The sequence below is a fragment of the Eurypyga helias genome, unplaced genomic scaffold, assembly GCF_000690775.1.
Source record: "Eurypyga helias isolate BGI_N326 unplaced genomic scaffold, ASM69077v1 scaffold7488, whole genome shotgun sequence".
Taxonomy (NCBI): Eukaryota; Metazoa; Chordata; class Aves; order Eurypygiformes; family Eurypygidae; genus Eurypyga; species Eurypyga helias.
The window spans coordinates 41078-66314 of NW_010265116.1; the positions used below are offsets into that span (position 1 = coordinate 41078).

At 37.7% G+C, this 25237-nt stretch overlaps 1 protein-coding gene across 1 annotated transcript in view; it reads right to left on the reverse strand.

The window, feature by feature from the left end:
* Positions 1 to 25237, reverse strand: part of CLASP2 (cytoplasmic linker associated protein 2) — an 89933-nt gene that overhangs the window by 29136 nt on the left and 35560 nt on the right. The window contains exons 11-18 of the mRNA XM_010156614.1: positions 24121 to 24176; positions 22739 to 22909; positions 19329 to 19352; positions 16498 to 16515; positions 14484 to 14585; positions 9087 to 9257; positions 8058 to 8165; positions 3066 to 3172 (exon numbers count right to left, since the gene is read on the reverse strand). Coding sequence (XP_010154916.1) covers positions 3066 to 3172; positions 8058 to 8165; positions 9087 to 9257; positions 14484 to 14585; positions 16498 to 16515; positions 19329 to 19352; positions 22739 to 22909; positions 24121 to 24176 — 757 coding nt within the window. The remainder of the gene's footprint in view (positions 1 to 3065; positions 3173 to 8057; positions 8166 to 9086; positions 9258 to 14483; positions 14586 to 16497; positions 16516 to 19328; positions 19353 to 22738; positions 22910 to 24120; positions 24177 to 25237) is intronic.

Genomic DNA, 25237 nt, shown 5'->3' on the forward strand with positions numbered 1-25237 from the left:
AAAAATATCTTAAAGTATGGTTTGCGTAGTATTCCAAGTATAAAAGTAAAGCAAATGCAGAGAGGACTCTGCATTTGATGAATGAAATGTTCAACTTAAGGCTTACTTGTAAAGATCTGTAAAACTGCATGACAGGGTGACATGAAGACTTTATTGAAAGTGAAGTTATTTCACCTAATAGCTTTAGGTATGTTACAGAATGTAAGAACTAGGTCTAAACCCACATATTCTGTCATTTTAACTTCCTTTGTATCAAGCATGTTAATAGCAAAATATTAAACTATTGAAGAAGGAAAATAGTTTCTATACCTTAGTCCGTATGTCTCCTAAGAGCTGTTAGCAGTAAATTATTGAAAAGAAACAGAAATTGAGAACAGGAAGGTAAGGCATAGCAGCATTGTGACTATTAAACTACCTGCCACTGGAAAACACTTAGTCTCACTGTAAAGTTTGTTCCTAGCAAGCTGTATCTGATTAGCATATCATGCATTGCCAAGAAGTGGTTTCCTAAGCTTCCATTTCCAAAGAAATACTACATATCACTTGCTGGGTAGTCACAAAGACTCCCCTGTCAAAATCCATGTGTCTTATGCAATTTGAGCATGAAGACTTCACACACACACTCAATTGCTATCCATGTATGAAACTTCCACTTGAAGTTCATTTTCCCATCATTTCAATATCTAAATGTTGTCATTGCAACAATTACTACAGCAGTGTCTTACAAAAAAATAATTACATCATGCAAAACCCCAAATCCCCTAAAAACAAAACACAACATGCCAAAGGCCAGAGTGAAACAACAAAAAAAACCCTCTTTATCCTAAAAGGAAAGCCACACACCTCTGCAAAATAATTCTGCCATGCAAATTTTGGAGTTCAAGCTAGTAGTTTAAAAAAAAATCGGTTTCATTACAAACTCACTCAAAGAACAGTAGTATAAGTGATCGTTTTCTCCTTAATTACCACTGTTGACTGCAGAGTAACTTAAAGGATATTGCAATCCAAACTAGTCAAAATATCACGTAACAAGCAAGCTTATTGTCAACAGAACACATACATGTAAGAGAATAAAGGAAGGGAAAAGTCACAAGGACATGAGCTTTTTTAAAAGGGTCATCAGAAGTAAAAAATAAATTTGTAAAGATACAGAATGAAACAAAATGCCAAGGACTGGGCTAAAGTGAAAGGTATAAACACCTGTAAAGATCACCGTATCGCTGCATTTCATGCATCTTATATTCAAACCAGATCTTAGCCAGGAGAACTGATATCCCTTTGGCTTGTGCAGTTTTACGACTGGCCTGGTATTTTTCATACCATAGAAATAGTAATATAAAAATAAAAAATATTCTGGATTGTATTACATCTGTCAGGACTCTAAATTCTGCCTGTTCAAAACACTGTTCTGAAGGGAGGCTTCAGCCTATGATAAAGCAAGAAGGCTGTTCTTAACCACATTTCCAGCTAAATGGAGCCGTTTGTACAGGACAACCTATACGTTTAGAGCATGGCAGGCAACCAGGCATGCAAATACTACCACAATAAAACAATGCTGTTCTTGACCCCTTCTTTCAGGTTCTAGCTACTTTATACAAACTAATTTTCCTCTAACATTTCTAGAAGCATCATGCTATTTTGGGTCCAGGTAATACAAACCTGTTTCTATGAACAAACTGTATTGCTGCAAGAAAGCAGAATTCAAGCTCCATGAGCAGTCCTTGGAAGCGTGAAGTTCCTCACCGATTTATATTCTTACTATGTACTTTCCCCAGCTAAATTTGAATATGCTAGGAAGCTGCTAGAAGTACTAAAAATACTCCTTGTGTAGCACCAGCATGGATAAAACCATAGTGCAGGCTTTCAAATTACGGCAAGAAACTTCATGTTCCGTGGACTGTTCTTCTGTTGTTCCCTATTCAAAATACAGATTGATTTCCAGTTTACTACTTAGTAGTCCCCATCAATTCTCCAGTCTTTCTGCAAGTTGACAATATCAGAAGGGGGAAAATACACCCAATGTCACCAAGATTAGGCAAGATTTCATAAATATCCTGATCTCTATGCCAGTGAAGGCACACAAATTTTGAATTAATGTGCCAAGAAGACAGTATTAACCAAAGAAATCAATAAATTGCCAGACTAAGAACGTGACAAAGTTCTCCATATTTTTTTCCTTTGAAATTCTGTTTCTTCTCTATCCAGTCATATCTAGCTACGACTTAATTTTTTAGTCTAATTTGTACGTTTTTTACTGATGTTCCAAATAATCTTTTTGTTAAAACAGAGTAATAATGAATTCCTTAAAGCATTCTGATAACTAGGTAACAGGTACTTACTTTTTTAGCAGGTATCGAATACTATTTGCATATCATAAAATATTTGTATCTGATTCATGGTGTCAGTATTTTACATTAATTGAAGATATCAGGTGGCTGAAGTAAATGTCAGAATAGGAAAACGTATCATGTGTTCAGTTTGGTTAATAGGGGCAGGGAGGTAGAGGAGCCAAACCCACCCTTTTAAAGAAGGGTAAAGGTTAAGGAGGAGAATGGCATAAGCAGTTTTCAACTCAATGTAACATTTAGAAAACAAGAGAACAAAAACTGAAGTCATGAAATGCTGCCTGCCAAGGCACCAGTTCCTCTCTTCAGCATCCATCTCCTGTTGTCAGACAGAACAACTTTAAACAGAACCCAGGCTTATGACAGGCAGAGTGTTTTAGCTGTCGTCATTCCTACCTCTGACAAGCCTTCAACCTATCCAGAAGTTTGTCTGGCTGTTGTGGGAAACTGCTAGTTTGTGCTACCTGCTCAAGTGGCTCCTTGGGCCACTCCAACACTACTCCTGGTTTGCCACGGAAAAATGTCCATTTCTCTAAAGTTAAGGCTTTTGTAGGAAACAAAAATCCCAATAATTTGCTGCTCTAGCAATTCCATTTCTCTTTTTTCCTCACCTAGAAAGCCAGTACAGTAACAAATGACAAGCCCTCTTGCATTCTTTAATCTGTAGGTACCAAACACTTTAAGCCTGTATCCCACACAAGATAAGCGCAAGATTCTTACCAAAGCATCTGCCACTGCCTCTTCCACATCAGAACCTGTGTTCAGAACCCGCATGGCGCTAACTGACGACGACAATCTACTCGACTGACTAATTCCGAAGCCAGTACCTGCTGTAGCAACAAAAATTAATACAAAGAATTCAGTCAGAAGCAATGTGGGACATCAACACCACACTCATTAAAAAAACCCAAGCAGAAGAAAAGCATTTGCTTAACATTTCTAATAAATTATGGAGTGGCTAAAATATGGATTATTTCCAATCTGAAGCCTTTAGTGGTGAAGCAAAAAGAAATGCAGTAAAAAACCAGTCATATACAAACATTCTATTCCAGTATCACAGGGAAAACACCACCCACAAAACAGTGGCTTTAACTAACAGAACCCCTCCTTTTTTTTTTTTTTCCCCTCTTAAATTAATGTCTTCTTCATTTTGGGTTTTTGTTTTCATCTAAAAAGAAAGCAAATACAATAGGACGGTTATTGAGAGTGCTAATTAGAAAGCTACATGCATAAAGAATGCTCTACAAATACTGAAAAATGGAAAAAAAAAATTATTCTTCTGCAAGTAAAAATAAAATTACTGTTGTTAAGGAAGAAAACAATTAACACTGGAGGGAGAGGGTGGAGACGAACTCTAACAACATAAACACATCTATCTGGATTACTAAAATCACAAAACTCAATATAAATAATGCTTTTTCAAACTGAATTATGAGAATAACCAAATGGGTGGGGGGAAAAAAAAAATCCGGGATGACGGCACAGATGACGGCAAAGTGTACTCATCCTTCACCTGTAGCCCCATAAACATCAGGAGTGTAGAGGGCACCAGTGGATCTGGAGTGATGTCTGGAAGCTGCAATAACAGGATCATATAAACCCTATCTATTACCACGGGATCAAAGTGCTGCAATAGTTGCGTAGATGAACAAGAGTATCAAAAAGATTCAGCTTTAGCACATGGAACCGAGTATTACACAGAAGGAACAAGCTTCAGAAAAAGTTCTTTGATTATACAGAATATGATTACATATAATTATATGTTTATGTACACTGGACATCTCATGCATAATTTTTTTTTTTAATTTGAAAGATTAAGAGCAGATTAAAAGCAAGAGTGTTGTAAGTTCAAAGAAAAAAAACGCGTACACACAGAGGCACACACACCCACACACAAACAGAATCCTCAGAAACATCTAAAAATTTCCCCTGATACTGGTCTTTCATTGCACTCAACTCAACTCTGCATGTTCAAGTCAGAGCCAGAGCTCATGCACCACACATCACCTGTAAGAAGTGAGTACTGCACGAACTTCCTGTGTTAGCAGCCCACAACCTGTATAAACTTCAGTCCCTGCCTACGTGCAGCTGAGTCAACCTCAGCTAAAACTCACCACTACGGAGATGGAAGTTTGAATTATTCATTTTTAATTAAAGTTTAAAATAATTTATTGCAATTAATATTTCACATTTGTATTGTTTTCTTTAAATAAATAAATAGTGAACGTGAAACATTTATGGCAGTTACTAGACGTCATTAAAATTCTTTAAAATTATGGAAGGTAGGAAGAAAAAAACCCTTAAGGACTTTTGAATAAAACTGAGTACCCTCTTCCTTCTGGTACTTGTCTAAAACTGGTCTTTTAGAGATTCTAAAGAAGTTGGCTCACTATTGTTAATGTTTTCTCTCTTAAACCAAGTGATTTTAAATTCAACGTGCTCTTAAACAATTCATCTTCTACCTTCAGTTAAGTTTGAATTTTAAAGGCATGTAAATGAAAACTTGTTTTGACATCTTGACTTGAATTCAAATGTTCACCAACAGTGACGAACCACAGATATAATTTTATGATTTAATAAATAACTGTAAACTCGAACATTTCATACCTTTTGGACACATCAAGTAGTATCAATAGAAACCAGGAATCGAATAAATCATCCTTTGCTCTGATCACCACAGACAATTTAAGAGTCTGATTTGTTTGTTATAACCCTGACATGGAGCAAGTCACATTTGGGGAAAACGCACCTCTTTTAACCCAAGTGAATTCCAGAATGATCCTAAGCCCTGGAAAGGTCCTGGAAACAACACTGTGTTTTTTCCACGTAAAGTTCTCTACTCCTTACAGAAGATACAGCATTGTATTTTATTTCAAAGTAAACATGCATAAAGTTTTTTAGCTAGGGAATTTTAAGTTGCAACTAATGCTTTGTGGAATACTTGGTTCTTTAGAACGTATGCCTCAGCCTGGAAAAAGAGACAGGCCAGATGGCGAAACACAGGCATCAAGGCTGACAGAGTTTTACATAAAAGCAGTATCAGGATAAAACCTTTCCATCAATAAGCCCTGAAAATTCAAGGTACAATTAAAAGTGCAAACTTCAGGCATATCATGAAAAACAATCCTGCAGCCATGCATGTTTGAAATATGCTGGACACATTAAGGCAGTGAAAGGAAGAACTATATTGGATCACACATACCTCATTCCAAAGCATACTTTCAAGGATATTCTTTGTATCCCTCAAATTGCAAAACCTGTGTGTTGTTGCTTTACTTTTTTAAAAGATGAATGAAGGTAAGACTTCAAGTAGACTCAAAATAACACAATTTCTTAGCTAAAATATGGAAATTGCACTATTGTGATATTTAATATTAACTATATGTAACAGAAAAACAGGCGCTTCCATATGAATGACAAGCCACTTGCTTCTCAGAGTGACTCTTATCTCCCAGTTTATAATCTTATACTGAGACACAAAAATGTAGCATTTGGGTCATTTTATGCCCCAAAGGACTTCGCATTTGTAAGCAAAAATTTCTGTGCTGAGAATTCAATGCAATGCAAATTACATTCCCTTCTCCAACCCTATGTAAAACAGCTACAGACACAGAGCTGATGTTGCCTTATTTCATCTTCCACTTGTACCCCCGAAAACCATGAAATTTACTATTTCTGACAGAATTTAATAGCATCCCCTAAGACACAACTGGTCCAACAAACACTGAGTTACATCTGAAATCATTCCAATTGGAAGTTATTCCTACTAAAAGGAATCCCAGCAATCAGTTATTCCAGGTATAGCTTTTTTACACAACACTGGATTCCTATATGTGCTACTTGGCATCCTCTGTGCATCCCAACAATTCAACCTATTGTATTTGTATAGGTGCTTGTTTTGATATCTGACTACAAAAATTAAGCTCCATCAATGAAAATAACCTGTCCCAATGACCCACCTTACGGCATTAGCTTAATACAGACTTCTTAAGATCACAAGCATTTGACCAAATATAAAATGTGTATCAGATCTCACATGCATGTGACTGAAGTCAACCCATAAGGCAGCAAAACCAGCACAACGAGATCTGGAAAATGCCCTCATTTTTGAAAGAAAAGATATGTGTGCACTACAATTGAGTCTGACAGCTGTGTTTTGGTAAAAGACAAGTTTACTAACGGATTCTGCATAATGTCTATTTTTAATTTAATTTCCCAATTAAGTACCATCTGGACAAATTAGCATTAGTTATTGAAACAGCTTTCATTCAATTAATCTGCACTTTCCCAATAAAACCACGGCTGGCAGGAAGCATATGGCCTTAACAGACCAGCGTAGACTTCCAATGCTAATTAGGAGTACAGTCGGGTGCCTCAGTTAGAGACAGAAACCAGAGATTTGCTATTTTCAGACGATGTTTAACAGCTAGTGTTACAAGGTCCTGAACTGTAATCTATATTTGAACAACAAACGAGGAGGGATACATATTGAAGACTAACTCAAAGATAACACCGAAAAATATCGGACACAATCCTACACACACAGTTTTGTATTACCAATCAATCAACATCCCCCCACCAAACCAAAAACCACCACCCAGTATGTAAAAAGACTTTTATCAAAACCTACTACCAACTTTTGAGGAACCTTGACAAGGATCCATGGACACGAGAAGCTTCCCTAATCCTTCACCAACAAATGCTAAAGGAATTATAAACTACTGTTCCCATGCATTACTGATATTTCGGAAACAGACAAAAGCTTGACAATCATGCAAAAATATTTAAGCCTCAGGCCAATAAGTTGAAATACTAAGTGAAACTAAAGTTTTGCTTACAGCAGCTCCAGAAATGAGGACTGAAGACAGCTATGCATGTGTGAGTTTCAAGTTTTTAATTCCACTTCTTCCCTATGAAACCACAACTGCTATTTCCATTATTTGTTCTATTTTTAAAAATTTGTTCGATTATTGTGTTTTACACAGATTAAAAGTAAACTTCAGAACTGTACGTTGTTCATCGACTCGTATAAGGACTTTGCTACTCGCCACGTTCATATTTAGAAAACGGAAAGAAAGCAGCCTTGGAATTAAGTTCCGCTGTAGTGGAATGGTCCTTTATCCGCACCATCAGATTTACTTGCTGTAAGAGCAAGAAGTTGAAATTCTTACTGTTTTTTCACATAATACGGAGATGACAACACAGCTAAGGAGACATCAAATGAAGCGTATTTTCTTGCAGACCAAAGGCTTCATTGCCTAGGGAGCGAGTCTGGGTAACAGGTGACCCTAGCTGCTGATGCAGGGCAAGGCAGAGGATGACGGGCACCCTACACTCTTTGCCCGAGCCGGGCAGTGAGAAATGGATTATATCCCTGCCCCCAAGCAATGAAAAGAGAAACACATCATTCCAAAAAAACATTCCAAAAGCAGGACTGCCCTTTCAAAAAAAAGCACCTAGATGCTGCGTATCACACCCCTGTCCAAACCTGGTATTTAAGATAAGGCTAACACTAGCAAAGAATTTCTTTCTCAGGTGTGCACCCCATTCACACATTGGTCAATTCGCCATCGAGGCAAGTGGTGAGTGAGCCAAAGGAAGGGAAAATAATGGTGGCTGGCTACAAGCTAAATGAAGGAGGCATGGATTCGTTAGGTGCAAATAACGAAGGGCACAGACAGCCATGCACAACAAGGGGCTCTGAGTACTTACCAAGGGGTGGAAAAGAGCGGACAGGGCTTGTGTCCCTGCTACTTTCACGGCTGGCCTCCCGACTGCACCCCTGACTTACACTAGGCCGAGGAATGCGGCTGCCTCGTGCTAGTATGATTCAGGGTACAGACAAACAGCAGCACAGAAGGGGGAAGACATAAGAAAAGTTGCAGTTTTAATGCAGTTCTGTTTTGCAGTTAAGACCAAAGATGTATTTCTAAAAGAAGACACTGACAATTACGTCGTATTCTAAGTCAGAACTGTTTCCACACACGTTCTTGATCATGCAGGATTACACTTAAGTGTAGCCAGGTGAATGAAATTATTTCTTCGCACAGCTAAAAAAGGGGAGTTCCTGACTCTTTACGTAACCGTTGCAAAACCTCTTGAAAAGGACGGAGAGGAAACAAGCAACAGAAAATACGAACACATTACTGATTCAGAATTTATGCTCAAGTTAATCAACAGAAATGCAAATGACCACACCTTTCTAAAGAAAGAAAATATGAAGTTAATGCAGCTAAGGTAAAAATCAAAGTACAACACAAAACAGCAGCAACGCCACTAAAATCAACTGATACTTTTCAGTACTACTGCTTGCAATCAAGTGCAATCAAGCTATACCATGAGGTTTAAGAAATAAGACATACATTTCTGTGTCACAGAAGTATACACATGCACCCACACATATGTAATACAGAAAATCTTTTCAAAAGGGTATCACACTTTCATTCAATGGATGTGGGTGTTTAGGGGGTGGGGATAAGAAGTAAAGAGAACTGGAAGAGAGAAGGAAGACAGGGAGGTGAGGAAAACAACTACAGCGTTCCGATAGCAAAAAAAATCAAGGTTCAACTTAAAATTTAAACTGCCTTTCATATCAAAGACTACCCTCAGAAAGCAGGCATCTTTCAGATCTGTATTGATATGTATTCTAATTTTATCATCCACCTAAACACAAGCTATAGACATCCAGCATTTGAAGTAAGAGAACTATAAAGAAACCAAGAGTTATTCAGTGATTCTTACCTACTGACAATCTAGAAGGACTAGCTTCTCTACTGCATCCCTGACTTCGTGGGATTTTGCTTCGCTTTTGTGCAGTTGCAGGATTTACTAACACTCTCTGAACTCCTGTGTTCATCGTGGAAAGTGTGGTTGTTGTCAAAACTCTTCCAGGAGACCCAGATCTACTGCCAGCTGAAGGCAAAATGAGTAAACATAAGTAACAGCATAGAAGATAAACCACCATGGTTAAAAAGAAATAAAATGGTTAAATAGAAAACCCTGGTTCAAGTTCTTAACACTACATAAAAGGCAGATAAAATTACCAATGCAAGGAAGCACTTGGCATGGTATTTAGCACTAGATACACTCAAGAAACCATAAACAGCATTTCTAGTCTTCATCAAGAGTTCTAATGTCCCCAAGATGAACATTGGTGTGTTCATCTTTTAAACTACATGGCCTCACTAATCAGATTTTCTAATTTAAAAAAAAAAAAAAAAGGAATTGTTAGAAAGATAAAAGGAGAAACTTTAAACTAGTTATTTCATAATTATTCCAGGTCTTCCAGTGCAACCAATGTTGTAATAAACCAACATAACTTTTCTAACATTTAAACCCTTCTCCCTTGCTTTTAAAAGCATGGGGTCTCCAAGCACTGCTCTGAGAAGTTAAATAATAAATTGTCAATGAAGACAATTAAAATATTCATGCTTACTTCTGTGGAGGTTACCCCACAAATTTGAGGAAAATATTCAGTTTTAAGCAAGCTAAAAAATTGATCAAAACATGTTTGTCTCATTTTTATTACTCAAAACTGTACATTACGTATCATAGAATCACAGAATGGTTTGGGTTGGAAGGGACCTTAAAGATCATCTAGTTCCAACCCCCCTGCCATGGGCAGGGACACCTTCCACTAGACCAGGTTGCACAAAGCCTCATCAAGCCTGGCCTTGAAGTGCTATAAATGTTCATTTCAACACAATCTAGTCACTATAAGAAACTGACCACTCATCCCTAATATTGCTATTTCAGCTACAGAAAATTTAAGTTCTAAGCCCTAACAAAGAATCCACTCTAATTATAAACAATTTATAGCACCAGTTGATACAGTTTCCAGCTGCAGAATTCAAGAAGTCTGATCAAATACAAAGGAAAACATAATTTAAAAAAAAGAGTTAATGACATACAGATACAAACCTTCCATTTATCTTTTAAAAATAATCAGGTAACTGTAAACCACAGCTACACGATCAGATCTATAGTCTTAACATGCAACATCTCAAGTGAGTTTCATGGATTACTTCTTATGAGGCACATTTAAAAAAGAAAAAAGCTGATTAAAGCTTTGACTATATGGGAAAAGAAACAAAATCCCAAACAAAATAAAACATATGCTGGGTGGAAGGAGAAAAACCAAAACAATGCACCATGCATATACTTTCAGATTCATTGTTTGAATTCAAACTTGAAATGATTATTTAGCAAAATCCCTTTTCCCAACTACGGACCTATTCAGCAGAAATGATAAATAAAGTATTACACAGCCTGGAAAACACAAGCATAACTTCTACAGCAAAAGAAAGAACAGGCAAATCTATAAAACTGCTGTGGTCTGCAAAAATTAGGGGTTTGGTAGTCTTCATGCCAAGGCATTTCAACTTACACCTGATATTACTATGTTGTCTTCTTAGCCCCCAATATTTTATATCTCTTTAAAGCAATGAAAATAGCGTAAAAGCTTTCACTGAGCCAGAGACTTTCAAAGACTTTCTTCAATATGTCAGAAACCTGAAAAGGTGATTCTTCTCAGAATATACAGAGGAAATGCAACTTCTCATTCGAATACTTGATTTATCTTTCCATTGCCTGAGCAGCAGTGTAGCGTAAAAAAAACCAAACGAAGCTTAATATCCTAATCACAGCATTGGCATACTGTTGTCTGTACTCCCACTAGTAGTAGATCTAAGCAAACTGAACGATGACAGAAGGATTACTAAAAACGTATTGAAAAATTACAAAACCCTCCCATATCTATTGCCTTCTAAATAAGGATTACATCCAATTAGGTAAGTGCGGCATATGGAAAAAAGCAAGCCAGAATTTCTGCTGAATAGGGTCCTTAAATGAGGTATGTCAAACAGGTGATCAAACAATGACGTATACACAAATTCTGTAGGCTCTTACCACCAATGGGGTTAGCAGACTGTGATCCTGAACAAGTGTAAAGGCAGGATTAGGGTAGGGGTTTATAATCCATGAAGAGGGAGGGAGCAGAGCAGATTAAAAAATGGATGGCAAATGGAAATAAGAAAGCTTTAGTCATTTCACAGAGGAAAAAAAGCCACAAGGGGGTAATGCTAAAGCAGTGCTTTTAAGTAGCTTCCACAATTGAAGAACTAAACTCAGATGCCTTATGCACAAAGCAGATGAAGCAAAGCTGCACAAGCAAGTTACAATTCTTCAGCTTTCTAATCAACAACTGGATAATACTGAAGAATTAAATTTCAATTAGACATGAAACTGTAGCCTCCATATTACTTTAAGAGAATATTATATTGCCAAGAAAGTTCAAGTTCAACAGCTGAACAAAAATTACACACAAGGCCAAAACATGTTTGGGTTTTTTGGAGACAGACAATAAAGGAACTGAGCTGCAGGTGTGGTGGATGACAAAAAAAAAACCAACTTACAATGGCACAACTGAAAAGACTTGCATAGAATTTCAGGTTTTCCACTTTGAAATTAATCAAAAGTATAAAAGTAAGAATTTGGTTCCATCCAGAAATTTAATTCTTTTCCTCTGAATGAAGACTGCCATGCAATTTTAGCACACCTTGCTGAAATACCCGACAATCAAACAGGAAGGGAGAGGAAAGAAATGGAACGAATTTTTTCCATAGGTAAGTATAAAATAATGAGCTATAGCTTGTGGATGCATTTATTTTGTTACAATTTAAAAATAGAAGAGGAAGAGTAAAGGGCTTCTAAAACCCTAAAAAAGTATCTTTTGTAAATGCATTCAAATTTGCAAGTCTTTCATAAAATGATATTTGAACAAAAGTGCTAAGTAGTTGTAAACCTAAATTTACAAAAGCATCTGTGTCAGTGCTTTTTTTTTTAAAAAAAAAAAATGTTAAAGCTTAAATCTAATATGAAGTTGTTTTCCCACTGTAAGCTGGGAAACTAAAACGATGCCCTGTATGGAAACATCAAGCATCTCGCTCCCAACAGCGCTGTGAAAATTTTCGGTCACATAAAGAAGCATCATCCAAATAGCTGGCATACAGTGCCTGACAATTACCCTCTGCCTGCCCATTTGTATTTGCCCTGTTTATGGTCCTTAAAACATCTCAGAATTCTTGTTCTCCCCCACTGACGGGTTATAAGGAGCTCTCTGAAGCCAGAACTAGCAACAAGAGGCTGTGAAGATGCATTCACGCCTCTCATTTTCACACATCACATGTAAACAAGCCTAGGTATTATGGTATCAATTCAACTTATCCCTGTGCACAAATGAATTCTCTTGGGAGAGTTTGTCATTATTGGTAAAAGGAAACTGAAAAAGCTTCAGTTCGTTTCCCTAAATATAGTCAGTTTAATTAATATTATATGACAATGATCATCACAAAAGTCTTATATTGCTACCTAAATTTAACCACTACCATATTTTAATCGAACACCTTAACTTTTTAAGAATTTACCCAATCTATTCAAAGCAGGAAGGTGTTTTCAAAAAGCTTATTTCAGAACTTCCCTGACACTAATGAAGAGTGTTACAGATACTGCTCACAACTTTTCATAAAGGAAAAAGTGATTTGAGGGGTCTGTTAACTCCTCTCCCCTTAAACTATTAATCCGAATATTCTTTGCTTATGCTACAGGGTAGTTATCTTAACAATGAAAACGTAGAACAAGTTTTGCACCACCTCTGTCACAGCCAATAGCCAGGTTTTATTCTCAAGATCTCATCCCACAAACACTTGGGGCATTACAGCACTGTCAAAGCAAAACAATTACTTAAGAGAATTTCTGTTATTGGATCAGATTTGATCCATCTGTATTTGTTGGAAAATGAAGTGATGCAAAACTGAATGGGAGGTACTCTAACAGGAAAAAACCCTCTCAATATCCTTTTACCTGCTTTTTTAACCTCTAGTTTGATCCACCTGTATTTGTTGAAAAATGAAGTGATGCAAACTTTAATGGGAGGTACTCTAACAGGAGAAAACCCTCTCAATACCCTTTTACCTGCTTTTTTAACCTCTAAAGTCATTCTATTTAAGATAAATGCAGCCATTGCTATGAAGACAGATGTTTCTGCCACTAAGCACAGAATTAAGGGTTTTTATTAAAAGCAAGTGGATATGGTTACTGATAGCAAGATAATTGTACTGGAAAATTCAAAACCTGTATTATTTATTGGGTTTATAACATTAGACCTCACAAACTACAGGACCGGTTAGTTTAATTTACTGTTAATTTGTCTTCATGAATTTGATTGCGTTTCACTTAATTAGACAAAGATGAGAATCCGAAAACACTACAGAGCTTAGTCAGATGATGTCTGTTGCAGATGTGTGAATAAACCGCCATAGGTCAGCCAGTGTTAAACAATGTGAGGTAATCAGGTCTTTTTAATTAATGACAGAGTGCTTAGCTATATCGGAAATTTTGCATTTCCTTTTGTTTCTAAACACACACAGAAAATTACTGTGGATTAGCTGATATCCAGTAAATTGCTTGTTTTAACCCTTTGAGTCAATGTAAGTTAAGCAACTGATTATGAAGTTAGTGTTTGTTATTTTAATTCCAAAGAAGAGTTAAGTAAAGGTAACAGCTGTAATACAGAAAAAAGGAGTATATATCCAAGAGCTAGAGGAGTGCCTAGCTTAAAATGAACATAGGTATTTCTGGCTGAAAAATAAGACGCTTTGAAAAAGGAAAAATTAGGTTTTGCAGGTAACACCATGGCCACCGTTCAGCCTACCCATTCGTCTGTATTACTTGTCCACGTGTCGTATGTAAGTGACACAGAGTTTACCAGTGTCTCGTCTTGGGGAGGTCAGAAAGGGGGGGAAAAGAATGTTGAGAAGTTATACTTGAAGACAGAACTTAAGTGTAGACTTAACTTCCTGTAACATTATCTAATTTAATTGGCAAACTAAGACCTAACCTAGTATTTTGTCCAGAGAAAAACAACATGAATTAGAAAAGCATGCAAATACCACTGACCCAAAACACTGAAAAAAATACCTTCATTTTTGTCTGGCGATGATGAACCTAAGGCACAGAACAACAACTCAGTATGTAGCTTTTTTTAAAAAATTAACTTTGACTGTAGCCATTGGTCAATAAACATACGCTTAAGCATTTGGCCTCTTTATCAGGTATGACTGACAAACAGAAAATACATACGCTGAGACTGTGACACCACTTTGGTTCTACTCCGTCCTCTGGAATCTGTTTTAGAATTTCCAATACCAACAGAAGGCGTTGAAAGCTTTGTTCGTACACGACCTATAAAAGAAAAATGGTATTAAACCAGCTTTTCACAGGAATGTAGAAAACAAAGCAACAGTAACATTTAATAATATTTTCTTAAGTTTCTGTAGATAAAAAAGAAGCATAATGTAACTCAACCGGTGAAAATTCACTTGGGATAATTAGTAGAAATTTGAACACTGAGAGACTTAACAGTTGAGGAATGGAAATACTTCTCCTCTGATGCTGCAGGTTTCAGTAAACAATTTACACCTTATCAATTAAACACCCTGAACTAGCTCGCCAGTTCTTGCTTCTGACATAAACAGGTTGATTGTATAAAAACGCAGGTTTGTTAAATGTAAGGGGGGGCAATGCGCATGCTAATGCTGCTGTATCAGGTACAGTCCTCTCATGATTACTTGTGCTTGTAATTCTACTTTTCCTGCAGTAAAATGACAAAAATTACATTGACTGTTTTTTGAATAGGGTTCTGAGGTTTCTTCCTAACTTCGCTCCTCATTTCCTGTTACTACAGATTCTACTGTTTTCCTGGTCACAGTCATACAGGTTTCCACAGGATCTCCCAAGCCTTTTGCAGCATTTTGCAAAGACCAAGTACACTTACGTACTTTGCAGTGACAACGTGATACAAGGAAATACTACTCTCCTAAACAGAGAGAACAACTAAGGAAGAGACAGATTAAACTGAGTATCTACAACTAAAACAACAACTTCACTTCTCTCCAGAACGCCAAACCATCTTTTGGGGTTTGGGGTTATCAGAAAGGTTCCTCAGAGCATCCAATGAAAGTACAAAAGAAAGGAAGACCCCAGTTGGATGAATTATAGGTAACTGAAAGATTATTCATGAAAGAAAATAAGAGTTGTGTACTGCATTTCCTAAACCAACCTCTTGAACAGCAGTAAAATGAAGTAAAAACCAAAACCATGCTAACCATAATTCTTGAAAGTTGCAAGAACAAAACCCAAATAGCTTGTACAGGGTGGATCTAGCTCAACAATTAATCCACTTTTAAAACCAGCATAATTAAGATATTTTTTTAGACAGGTAGCCAATATTTGCCCACGAATAATTAGGTGCACAGACTGTTATTTAGTTCTAGCCTCTTTAGGCTTTCCACAGCAGAATTTGTAGACCAACCAAGTTAATATTATTCATCCAAGTAGAGGGAATAGCCATAGATGAGAGTCTATAAGAAGAGAATCAGGATAAATGAAGTTATTCACTAAACTATTAGAAAACAATACGCTAGCAAGACCAGTTAGATTAACTAGTCCCAACTCTACTAGTTATCCCCGTGCAATGCCAATGTTTTCCCCCAAGTACTGCAAAATTGCAAGGCATGTAACTGTGCTCAGAATCTGGCCCAAAAAGTTGGGAATACAGAGTGCCACTATTTGGATACTGTGTTGAATTATTGCTTGGAACTAGATTCAATTTTATCAAAGTAAAAAACACATTTGTGTTTGTAAGGCAAATGAAGTGTTACCGCACTTGGAGTCTCAACATCCATTCACTAATGACAGGTTTAAATGTTAACAACATATTGAAAATGAATTCCCAAGTCCCAGAGATGACTAATAGTAGCACCTGCTTCCCAGAGCATGAACACATCGGATGAAATATTCTGTGACAAGATCCGCTTTAAAAAACAAATGCAAAATTATAAAGCTCCTACGTTTTCACATGAAAAATGTTAAGCAATGACACGTCTACTGCAGATGAGTACTTGAGAATTAAAATAAAAGCAAAAGAATTTTAAAAATATTACATGACAACCAAGTATTAGATGCATAAGCTATCTGTAGTTATGAACCTCCACAAAGCCCCAGAAAGACCACATTCTACTTTCAAAGCTTCATTTGTAATCAACAAAAATACGAAGCTGAAAATATCAGTTGTTCTAACAAAATATTTTCTTACCATCTTCAGAAGCTGTTCCTAAACAGAAAAAATAATAAAATACATGATATTCCAAACAATACTGTGTCTCTGCAATTCCTTTTTGAGATTAATCTTACGAATAGAATCTTGACAAATTTTATCAAGAGGTCTAAAGCTTTTGTGTTCTAACTCCATTATTGAACTAAAGCAAAACTATCAAGCAACATCCACAGTACACTGTTAGTGATTTCCAAGAACACAATATATAGCACTGACTTCCAAATTTGTTACAAAACCACCACCACAAAAAAAATCTGAGATAAGTCAACAAAAGCACATGTACAGATCAAAACAGACAATACAAATATTTTGTTGCTACTTCTCCTGAAAATATAAAACATACTATTACAAGTTATTTCAGAGAAAAGCACAAGGACAATGTTTCCCACACTGGACAGCGGTAATTTGATAGGAACTGCCAGCAAGGAGGCTTTCCCTGAATTTAATCCATGATTACTCTGAAGATCTACATGCACAAGATCAGGTTTTGCTCAGAGAAGTGGAAGTAATATGAGCTTGCTGAAACCAGATCACACTTGACAAGTATGCCAAGCTTAACAAGGCTTGATTATGACAAAATGAGAATCAGACAAGTCTTTTTACTGACATCAATACCTAGGAATTGAGGGGAAGCTATCTAAACACCAGTCCTTCCTCTCCCTAAATTTCTTTCAAATAAATCTGATTATGGAATAAAATATGTATTAGCAGTGATAAAAATGTTAAATGCCTCAAAAAAGCCAAAGGGATTTCCATTTTTCGTTTCACACTCTGCCATTTCTCCCTTGCAAGAGAACTGCAATGATCAGAACATCTGCTAGTGTCTTTGGCTAGCCTGAACTTCACTTTCTCAGCAAATCTGTCTACGGCTTTCTCATATTCTACTATCTTAAAGGAACTGTTTCTAAAGACTCCCTCTAAAAAAGTAATTCAGTGTAAGTTTCAATGCTTCTTCACAAAACTCAGTTACAGTAACATGTATCTAGGACTGCATCAAAGTTTTCCAGATCTAATTTGCCAATCTGTATTAAAAAAAAAGCCAAACCCTAAACTACCCCCACAAACCCAACATTCCTCCAGAGCTGGATCTTGGAAGGCAGGTTCTATGCAACATCTAAGCCAGGGTAACAGCTGCTCCTAAAACGGGTGGTTCTGCTTCTCCTTCCTCTCCAGCCTCGTACTACCACCTGGTTTGGATGTTACAGGCTCACCATCAGCTCCAAAAGATATATAACAGAATATTATTCACTTTTGGTTTATGAAATAATTTTTTTGGACTTTGTTCACCTACAGTGATTGACCATGGCATATTACAAGGCACTAATGAAGGAAGTGGTAAAAAGATGTGGACAAGATGTGTAGGAAAAGGAAAAAACAATTAGTTCCTCCTGGTGGCCACTGGATCAGAGCAGCTGTATCATACAAGTACAGGTGGAGGGCTACGCTGTGTTCATTCTGTCTCACACATCATCCCTACAGATATCCTCTAGAAAAAACCACCCTATCATTCTGACCAACTGTGTAGCTCTTCCTCCACTATTTTTAAACAGATGTGTGGGACACCATTAGTTGCGACCACTGCTCTGAACAAAAGAAAAACCCTGTACCCATGGCCACGTCACCATTTACTGCTGGTGACAACGTGCAAAAGCTCAAGATTAAGTGTTTAGCACAGACAGTTATAGATTAATTCTTATAGGGAACATAAGGATATCTCATATGGAAATAAGCAAGACAGACACTACCACCTTGTACAAACCCTCCTCATTTTATTACAGTAGGCTTGCCATCTGCAGTACTCAAAAATGGCTCAAATTCTTCCAAAAGTATTTCTCATGAAACTGACTGTCCGTGTTTTAAAACAATTCAGGATTCTGGGTTTCAGAGATTTAACTTCTTGCTGTTTTCATTTCTGTGAAAAACATGGCCTGCTTTGCTTCCAGTAAACTACTTGTTCTTCGAAATAGGTACTGTTAACAGGCACATCTGGCAAGAATTATTGAGTAGGTCGCAAACATAACTGACTTGTGTGTTCCTCAGCAGTAAATCAGGACTAGAATTATGAAGCATCAGGCTGGGACTCTGTCACTATCATATGGGAAGCATTACTTACACACACCTGAAACAGACAACTCCTGTGAGGAGCCTGATCCTCAACTGCTTTGCAGTTAGGAGAAAACAACTCCCTCCATGTGTTTAATACAGTGAATTAAGAAAAAGTAAGTACTAAAACTTAGCTGGAATACTGTTTTACCAGGTAGATTTTCTAACAAACTGTTCTTTAATATAATTACACTGTATTTCAGGATTTACAGGCACCTAAAGTTACATAGCTAGACTAGATTTTGACAGAGTACTTTTGAAAGAGGATTTTAGTGGTGGTTTTGGTGGTTTCTTTTAAATCCTTAGTAATGTGGTTAAGCATCTTCTCCTCTCCCATTGCTGTTCTGCTGAGAAGTCAAAAAATTGGACTTTACAGGTAAAACTGTGAAGTACATGGAACTAGAGCCAGTTAAAAAAAAAGCATGTATTGATTACAGAATTGCTCTGTAAGTAACAGAGCCTTTTTAAAAACAGGACTAACATCCAGTTTCTGATAGTTTGTTGCTGATACAGACCAATCAAAAACACTAACAAATACAGCAATAACACAAGACATATTAAGACATCAAGATTACAGAGGGGTTAACAAAAACAGCATAGTATTTTGTTAATGAAAAGACAAATATATTAAGCATCAACAATTTTACATAAAAGATATTTTACTAAGTATTTAATAGAATTAGAGGACAGACTAAACAATTTCTTACCATCCATCTTGTCAGAAGTATCCTCTTTGTAGAAAAAGCAGGCAAAGAAACATGGAAAACTTAGTGTGTTAGAATAAAGGTGTTCACAGCAGAGTCATAAAACATTAATTAAGGAAAACACATTAATATTAAATACAGCAGACATGTTTATCTAATTTGTGCACATATAAGCTATCTTAAGTAAAGTTGGTTTCTCTGAGTCCAAGGTACAAAATTACAGAACAGGGTACAAGTACCCTGTGCAGGGATGCTGATTCTCTCCCTGTTACCCAGATTTGAGCAAACCCTTACGGTAAAATATTTATAAACAGTTTTATGCGTGGTGTCAGCAGTCACTGAAGCATCAGTACATACTTATACCGTGACTAAACCACAGTATTTCAATTTCTTAGGAAATTTGCTGCTGAGCATGAAGCCCCATCTGGGGTAAGGGACAGGAGGGAAAGAAACATCACAATAGACAGAGGACAAATGGGAGCAAGTTCCACTGGTTTAAAAGCATTAAACATTTACCAGTTCAGCTGGAAGGTAGTGCATACATATTCTGACAGTAACAATCAAAATTAAAATATTTAGTATGACACAAATAATTACAGCTCAAGTTGCCTCAAAAAGGACATTAATATTTAATGATACCAAAGATAGTCAACATTTAGAACTAACTAAAGTAGAGAATGCCCTCATGCTTCTAGAACAGTCTCAAAAAAACCCCACTAACATAAATAAGCAAGCAAGAGTTCTACTAATAATATAAAGGGAAGAGATGGGTGGAGACAATCACAGATTACTATGCTCATGAACTTGTGGTCCTCTGAGACTCCAAATTTGGCAGCTGTTTAAGCAAAAGGCGAGTATTTCTCGAAGTAAGAGTGAAAATGAGAACACATTCAATCTCTGGAGAAGACAGTGTTATTTGTTTTGGTACTGACACCTGAGAAGATGTGGAAAGCATTATGGAAATACAGTAACATTTTCTAGGCATCTTAGTACCATGGTCATCACCTTGGCAATTCTGTCACTTAAGCTGCCGTATTTGTATTCAGTATAAAACACCCCCTTAAAAGGAACAGGGGGCTAGGTCTACAAATTAGCCCACGTTCTGAAACACGGCACTTGCTCACATGCACAGCCCATTCGTTTTACGGTTATCTTCTGAAAATTAAGCACAAACAGTATTTTGAGGTGGATTCCATGGTTAATCCATAGCCAAACACACAACCATCACACCCGCTACCCAGCTGAGAGGGAGCAGGTGTGTGTCATGTAAACTACCCTACCACTATTAAAAACTGTTAGGACAATGAGCCAAGATAAATCAAGCAGTGCTGCTTTTGCGTGGCTGAAAACAAACCCTGGCCTCCATGACTATTATAGCCCTTATACTGTCTGTAATAGGATTTGACTTTTCATTGCTAGTATGTCATCGTTTTGCCATTTCAAACCACCATGGTATTCTTCTCCACGAGTGATTGCGTCTGCTAACAAGGCAAAGCTTTCCAGCTACTCAAATCCTTCAAAAGAACATGACCTGGACATACTCCCTATGTATTCCTCTCCCCCATCCCCACTCACCAAATCTATAAACTACACAGAGAATAAGCTATTTCTTTATTTCGGTTATTTTCCTGTAAAAACACTACTACTTACTTGCCTGAAAACCTCTGTGCCCTTCTCAACCCCTGCTCACAAAATTCAGGGCATGAACCACGTATCGCCTAAAATGTTCTGAAAGCAAACCAATGCTCCAATCTAATTTTCTGTGGAACTCCCAAGACCACAGCGGTCCCTTCCTTTCAGCATCAGGAAGACGACAGATTAACAGAGAGATTTCTCTCCTTGTTTTCCATCTGACTTTTTTTGTGTGTCATGCTCTGCGTCACTTCACTTCCCTCAGCAGCCAAACTCCAGCCTTGTCCGAGATGCAGAATACCTCCAAAACAGACCGGCAATATTCTGATCTTGGAGAATAATCACCCCACCCATTTCAGACTCTTAGGCATTAAGCTAGGAGGCACAGAGAATTCCCCAAGCGATAACCACGAACTTATCTCCTCCACCAAGCGAACTGAGCAGCCCTAACTGGTGCCTGCCTCCTACCCGGTAGGACTCAGCTCCTGTGGGCACTAGAGGGAGCTCGCACCCCAAATCCCGAGTTCAGAGAGCCAGTACTGTCAGGCAGCATTGCTCATACTCGCACACTTCAATCCTAAAATCAGCGGTGTTCAGACCATTTCAAGTGGGCCCTGATGACAAACGAATCAACTCATTTTAAAGCGGTTTTAACTTAAATTTGGATTTCAAAACGCACAACCAAATCTTTGAAAACCACAGCCTAAATGTACCCTAACATCTCCTCAAACACAAGGTAAATCAGAAGTAGTGCGTAGTTTCTCTGCCTCTCTTGTGATCACATTCAGCAATACCGACATTAGGACATGCCTCCTTGGTCATCTAGCTGGCACATCAGCCAAGAAACAAAAACCAACAGTTCTGTGAACACTGAACCTCACGTCCCCTGTTCCTACTATGGATAACCTAAAAAAGAACAAAGCCATGCCTACATTCCCTTACCCTCCACACTTCGTGAAGGTTCTAGCATCTACCACCACCATCAAACACTTTTCTGCACCCTTCTCATCTGCAGCACTTTCAATGACTAACAGGAAGTGCCCCTATCAAGACTGTCACCTAGGTAACAACATATAGTTCCATCAACATGCTCAAGAAGAGATCTATGAAACCCATCTTGTAATATTGTTGCATGAAACACTTCTGTATTACTTGAAGAAGCCACCACTCACTGCCTGGATGTCCCTTTAGCACTGCTGTAAAATATGCAGCTGAAGAGCTGAGAAAAAAAGGAAAAATCAAGAGTCCTAACACTTATTCCCCTATTATTTCTAGAAAGAAAAGCCATGATCACGATCTGCTGTGAGGTACCACTCCCTCCAATACTTAATATTAATTCCAGATTAACACAATTAGAGAGCATAGTATGGACACGTTCTTTGCATCGACCTTCTTCCAGTCAAGAAAAATGAAACCACTTAGCAAAGCTGAAATCAAGAATCACTTATTCCCCTATTATTTCTAGAAAGAAAAGCCATGATCACGATCTGCTGTGAAGTGAAGGTACCACTCCCTCCAATACTTAATATTAATTCCAGATTAACACAATTAGAGAGCATAGTATGGACACGTTCTTTGCATCGACATTCTTCCAGTCAAGAAAAATGAAACCACTTAGCAAAGCTGGTAACTTCCTTCAGAACACCTGCTCTTCTGCCCTACTCCAATCCTACCCACAATTGCGACAATTTTTCAAATATGGAAGTACTTTCCTGTATCTTTTTGATCAAAAACTTAAAAAAAATATCTCTCTCTCAGCACAGTGAAGATGTTTCCCTTACCTAGCGAAGCGTAAGATCCCGGGGGCAGACCAGCCGCTGACAAGCGCCCGGCTCCAGCTGTCTGCCCAGCAGCGTGGCGGGCCTTCGCACCTGCGGCAGCGTTAACATCGATGTCGCTGCGAGACCGCTGCAGGGTTCCCGGGCTTGGAACACACTTGCTGCTGCCTGAAACTAGCAACAACAAAATGAAAATTAGGAAATAAGCTGCTAACGAGTACCGTTAATTATATTAGAAAGGTTAACATTTTCTACTACTGCAGCAGACCTGCAAAAAGTACAGAAACTATGCAATATAGTGCAAGTCATGTTAATATTAAACGAAGTATTATTGAGGTTAAGAAGCAAATCAGACCTGGTGCTGTCTTGAAATTTAGATAAAACACCGTTTATTTTACAGTAGTATTTATCTTCATTAAATACTATATGCTCCCACCCTAGTACAAATTACATAATTCTGAACATCTACGTGTACTGAATACTTCACAAACGTAAGGAAATTCACAGCATCCCTTAAGGTACTGAGGGAAGATAATATTCCCACACTTCAGCTACAATAAAGCCACAGGCAGGCTGAACACTTAACCTGACTTGGGCCTGATCTTCTGTAAAAGTATTTTTATATTCAACTCCTGTTATGTACTGAGTATTAACTATTTGCTTCAGTTAGTTTTAACCATTTGGTTATGTCTTCAAAACCTGACTCCCTCCTAACAGTTTCAGCATCCAGAAAAAAAGCACTCTCAATTACTGGCAATTTGTAAAAAGGGGTTCAAGGATTTACTCCGCAAGAGTTAAAGACATCATGTGAAAACAGAACAAAGATACTCAATTCTGAAAGCTCAAGACAAAATTAAACTCTCTGAATTACAAGCCTGTGGGTTTGTTTTTTGTTTTGTGTGGGTTTTGCTTGTATGGTGTTATTTTGTTTGTTTGGGTTTGGTGTTTGTTGGGTGTTTGTTGGTTTTTTTTTCCCCCAATAAAGAGCAGCAGTTACGTGGGAAATACATGAAAGGTGCAAGTCCTTCATTTCCAACTGTCCTTGTCTAACAATCACAAATGGACCATAATGCTTGGTTCCTTTAAGAGTGACTGCTCCATGACAAAACTCCTAGAGAGATGATCAGTTCACAGTACCAATACACAGCAAATTATGTCTTATACTTGCAACAACTGAAAACACATAGAAGGTAAACTTTAGGTTTGTGTCACTATACACTGTGCCTGGAGCTAAGATTGCCTCATACTCGCCTGAGTACTATTATTCAACCTGAAAACGGCGTAAATACTTAAGACAGTAGAATTTTAAGCTGCATTTAAAACTTTTGATTCAAAAAACATAAAGCACAATTACTGTGTACTGCACTAGATTGCAATCACCTTACCTCTGCCTGCAAAGCTTGCTGGGCTGGCTGCAGACCATTTAGAAGATAGAGGCCGACTGAAAATAAAAGAAGTCAATAAACCCAGTAAGTCGCATGTATCAGACTCAAAAGGCAACAATAACAGAGAGGGTGAAAAAAAAATCTTTTATTCTTTGCTCCCCTTCAACCCTATTTTAGATAAACACATTAAATACAGAATCACAAGGAAAACACAATCATCTTATCTTCTATATTGTAAAATTCCATCTTCATCACAAAGCATTAACCTTTTGGTTACCAACAGGCACACTTCACTAACACAAAGTCCAGGCATTCCAGGCTAAGTCACTAAAACATTTAAGGTGGTCAGTACAAGGTTTTAACCACAGGGCTGTTTGTTGGGTTTAGTTAGGAAAGAGCTACCTTTCTTTATCGTGGCTGTTATGAAGTTGTGTTCTTGGATGTTGAGAGAAGTACTGATAACGTTTTAGCTGGTGTTGGGGAATGTTTGTACTAGATTAAGTTTTTTCGTTTCTGATATTGTAATTAAGTTTCTAGTTTTCATTTTCTTGGTACAGGCAGTGCAGGGGACACACAGCTCAGGCAGCTGACCCCAACTGACCAATGAAGTATTTCATTCCATAGTATGTCATGCTCAGGGCAGAGGCAAGGAGGAGGTCTGGGAGCCACTACTCTCTCCCTTACTCCCTTCTCTCTTGTTCGCCCCCGTACACTTGCTAATCCTCACCCTGACTCCTGCATTAGCTGCCTCGCTAACTCCTGTGCTGGCCCATTTGTGAGGGAGTTGGTGGGTTTGTTCAGTTTTCCCGGTCGTGCTATCACTGACAGGGTTTGTTCAGAATCTGCTGCGGCAGCGCTCAGGCTTTCTGGGTCTGACTCTCACTACTCAGCACCTGGTTGTGCATTAGAATTGATCAGTGGGTGGTGAGAAACTGTATCATATTGCATTATATGTTTTATTTTCTATTATTTTTATTATTAGCAGTACTTGTATATATTAATGTAGATTTAATTAGTAAATAGTTCCTATCTCAATTTTACGAGCTTCCTTATTTCTTTCCTCCAATTCTCCCCCTCCACTGGAGGAGGGGAGGGGCCTTTGGGAGAGCGGCTTCGT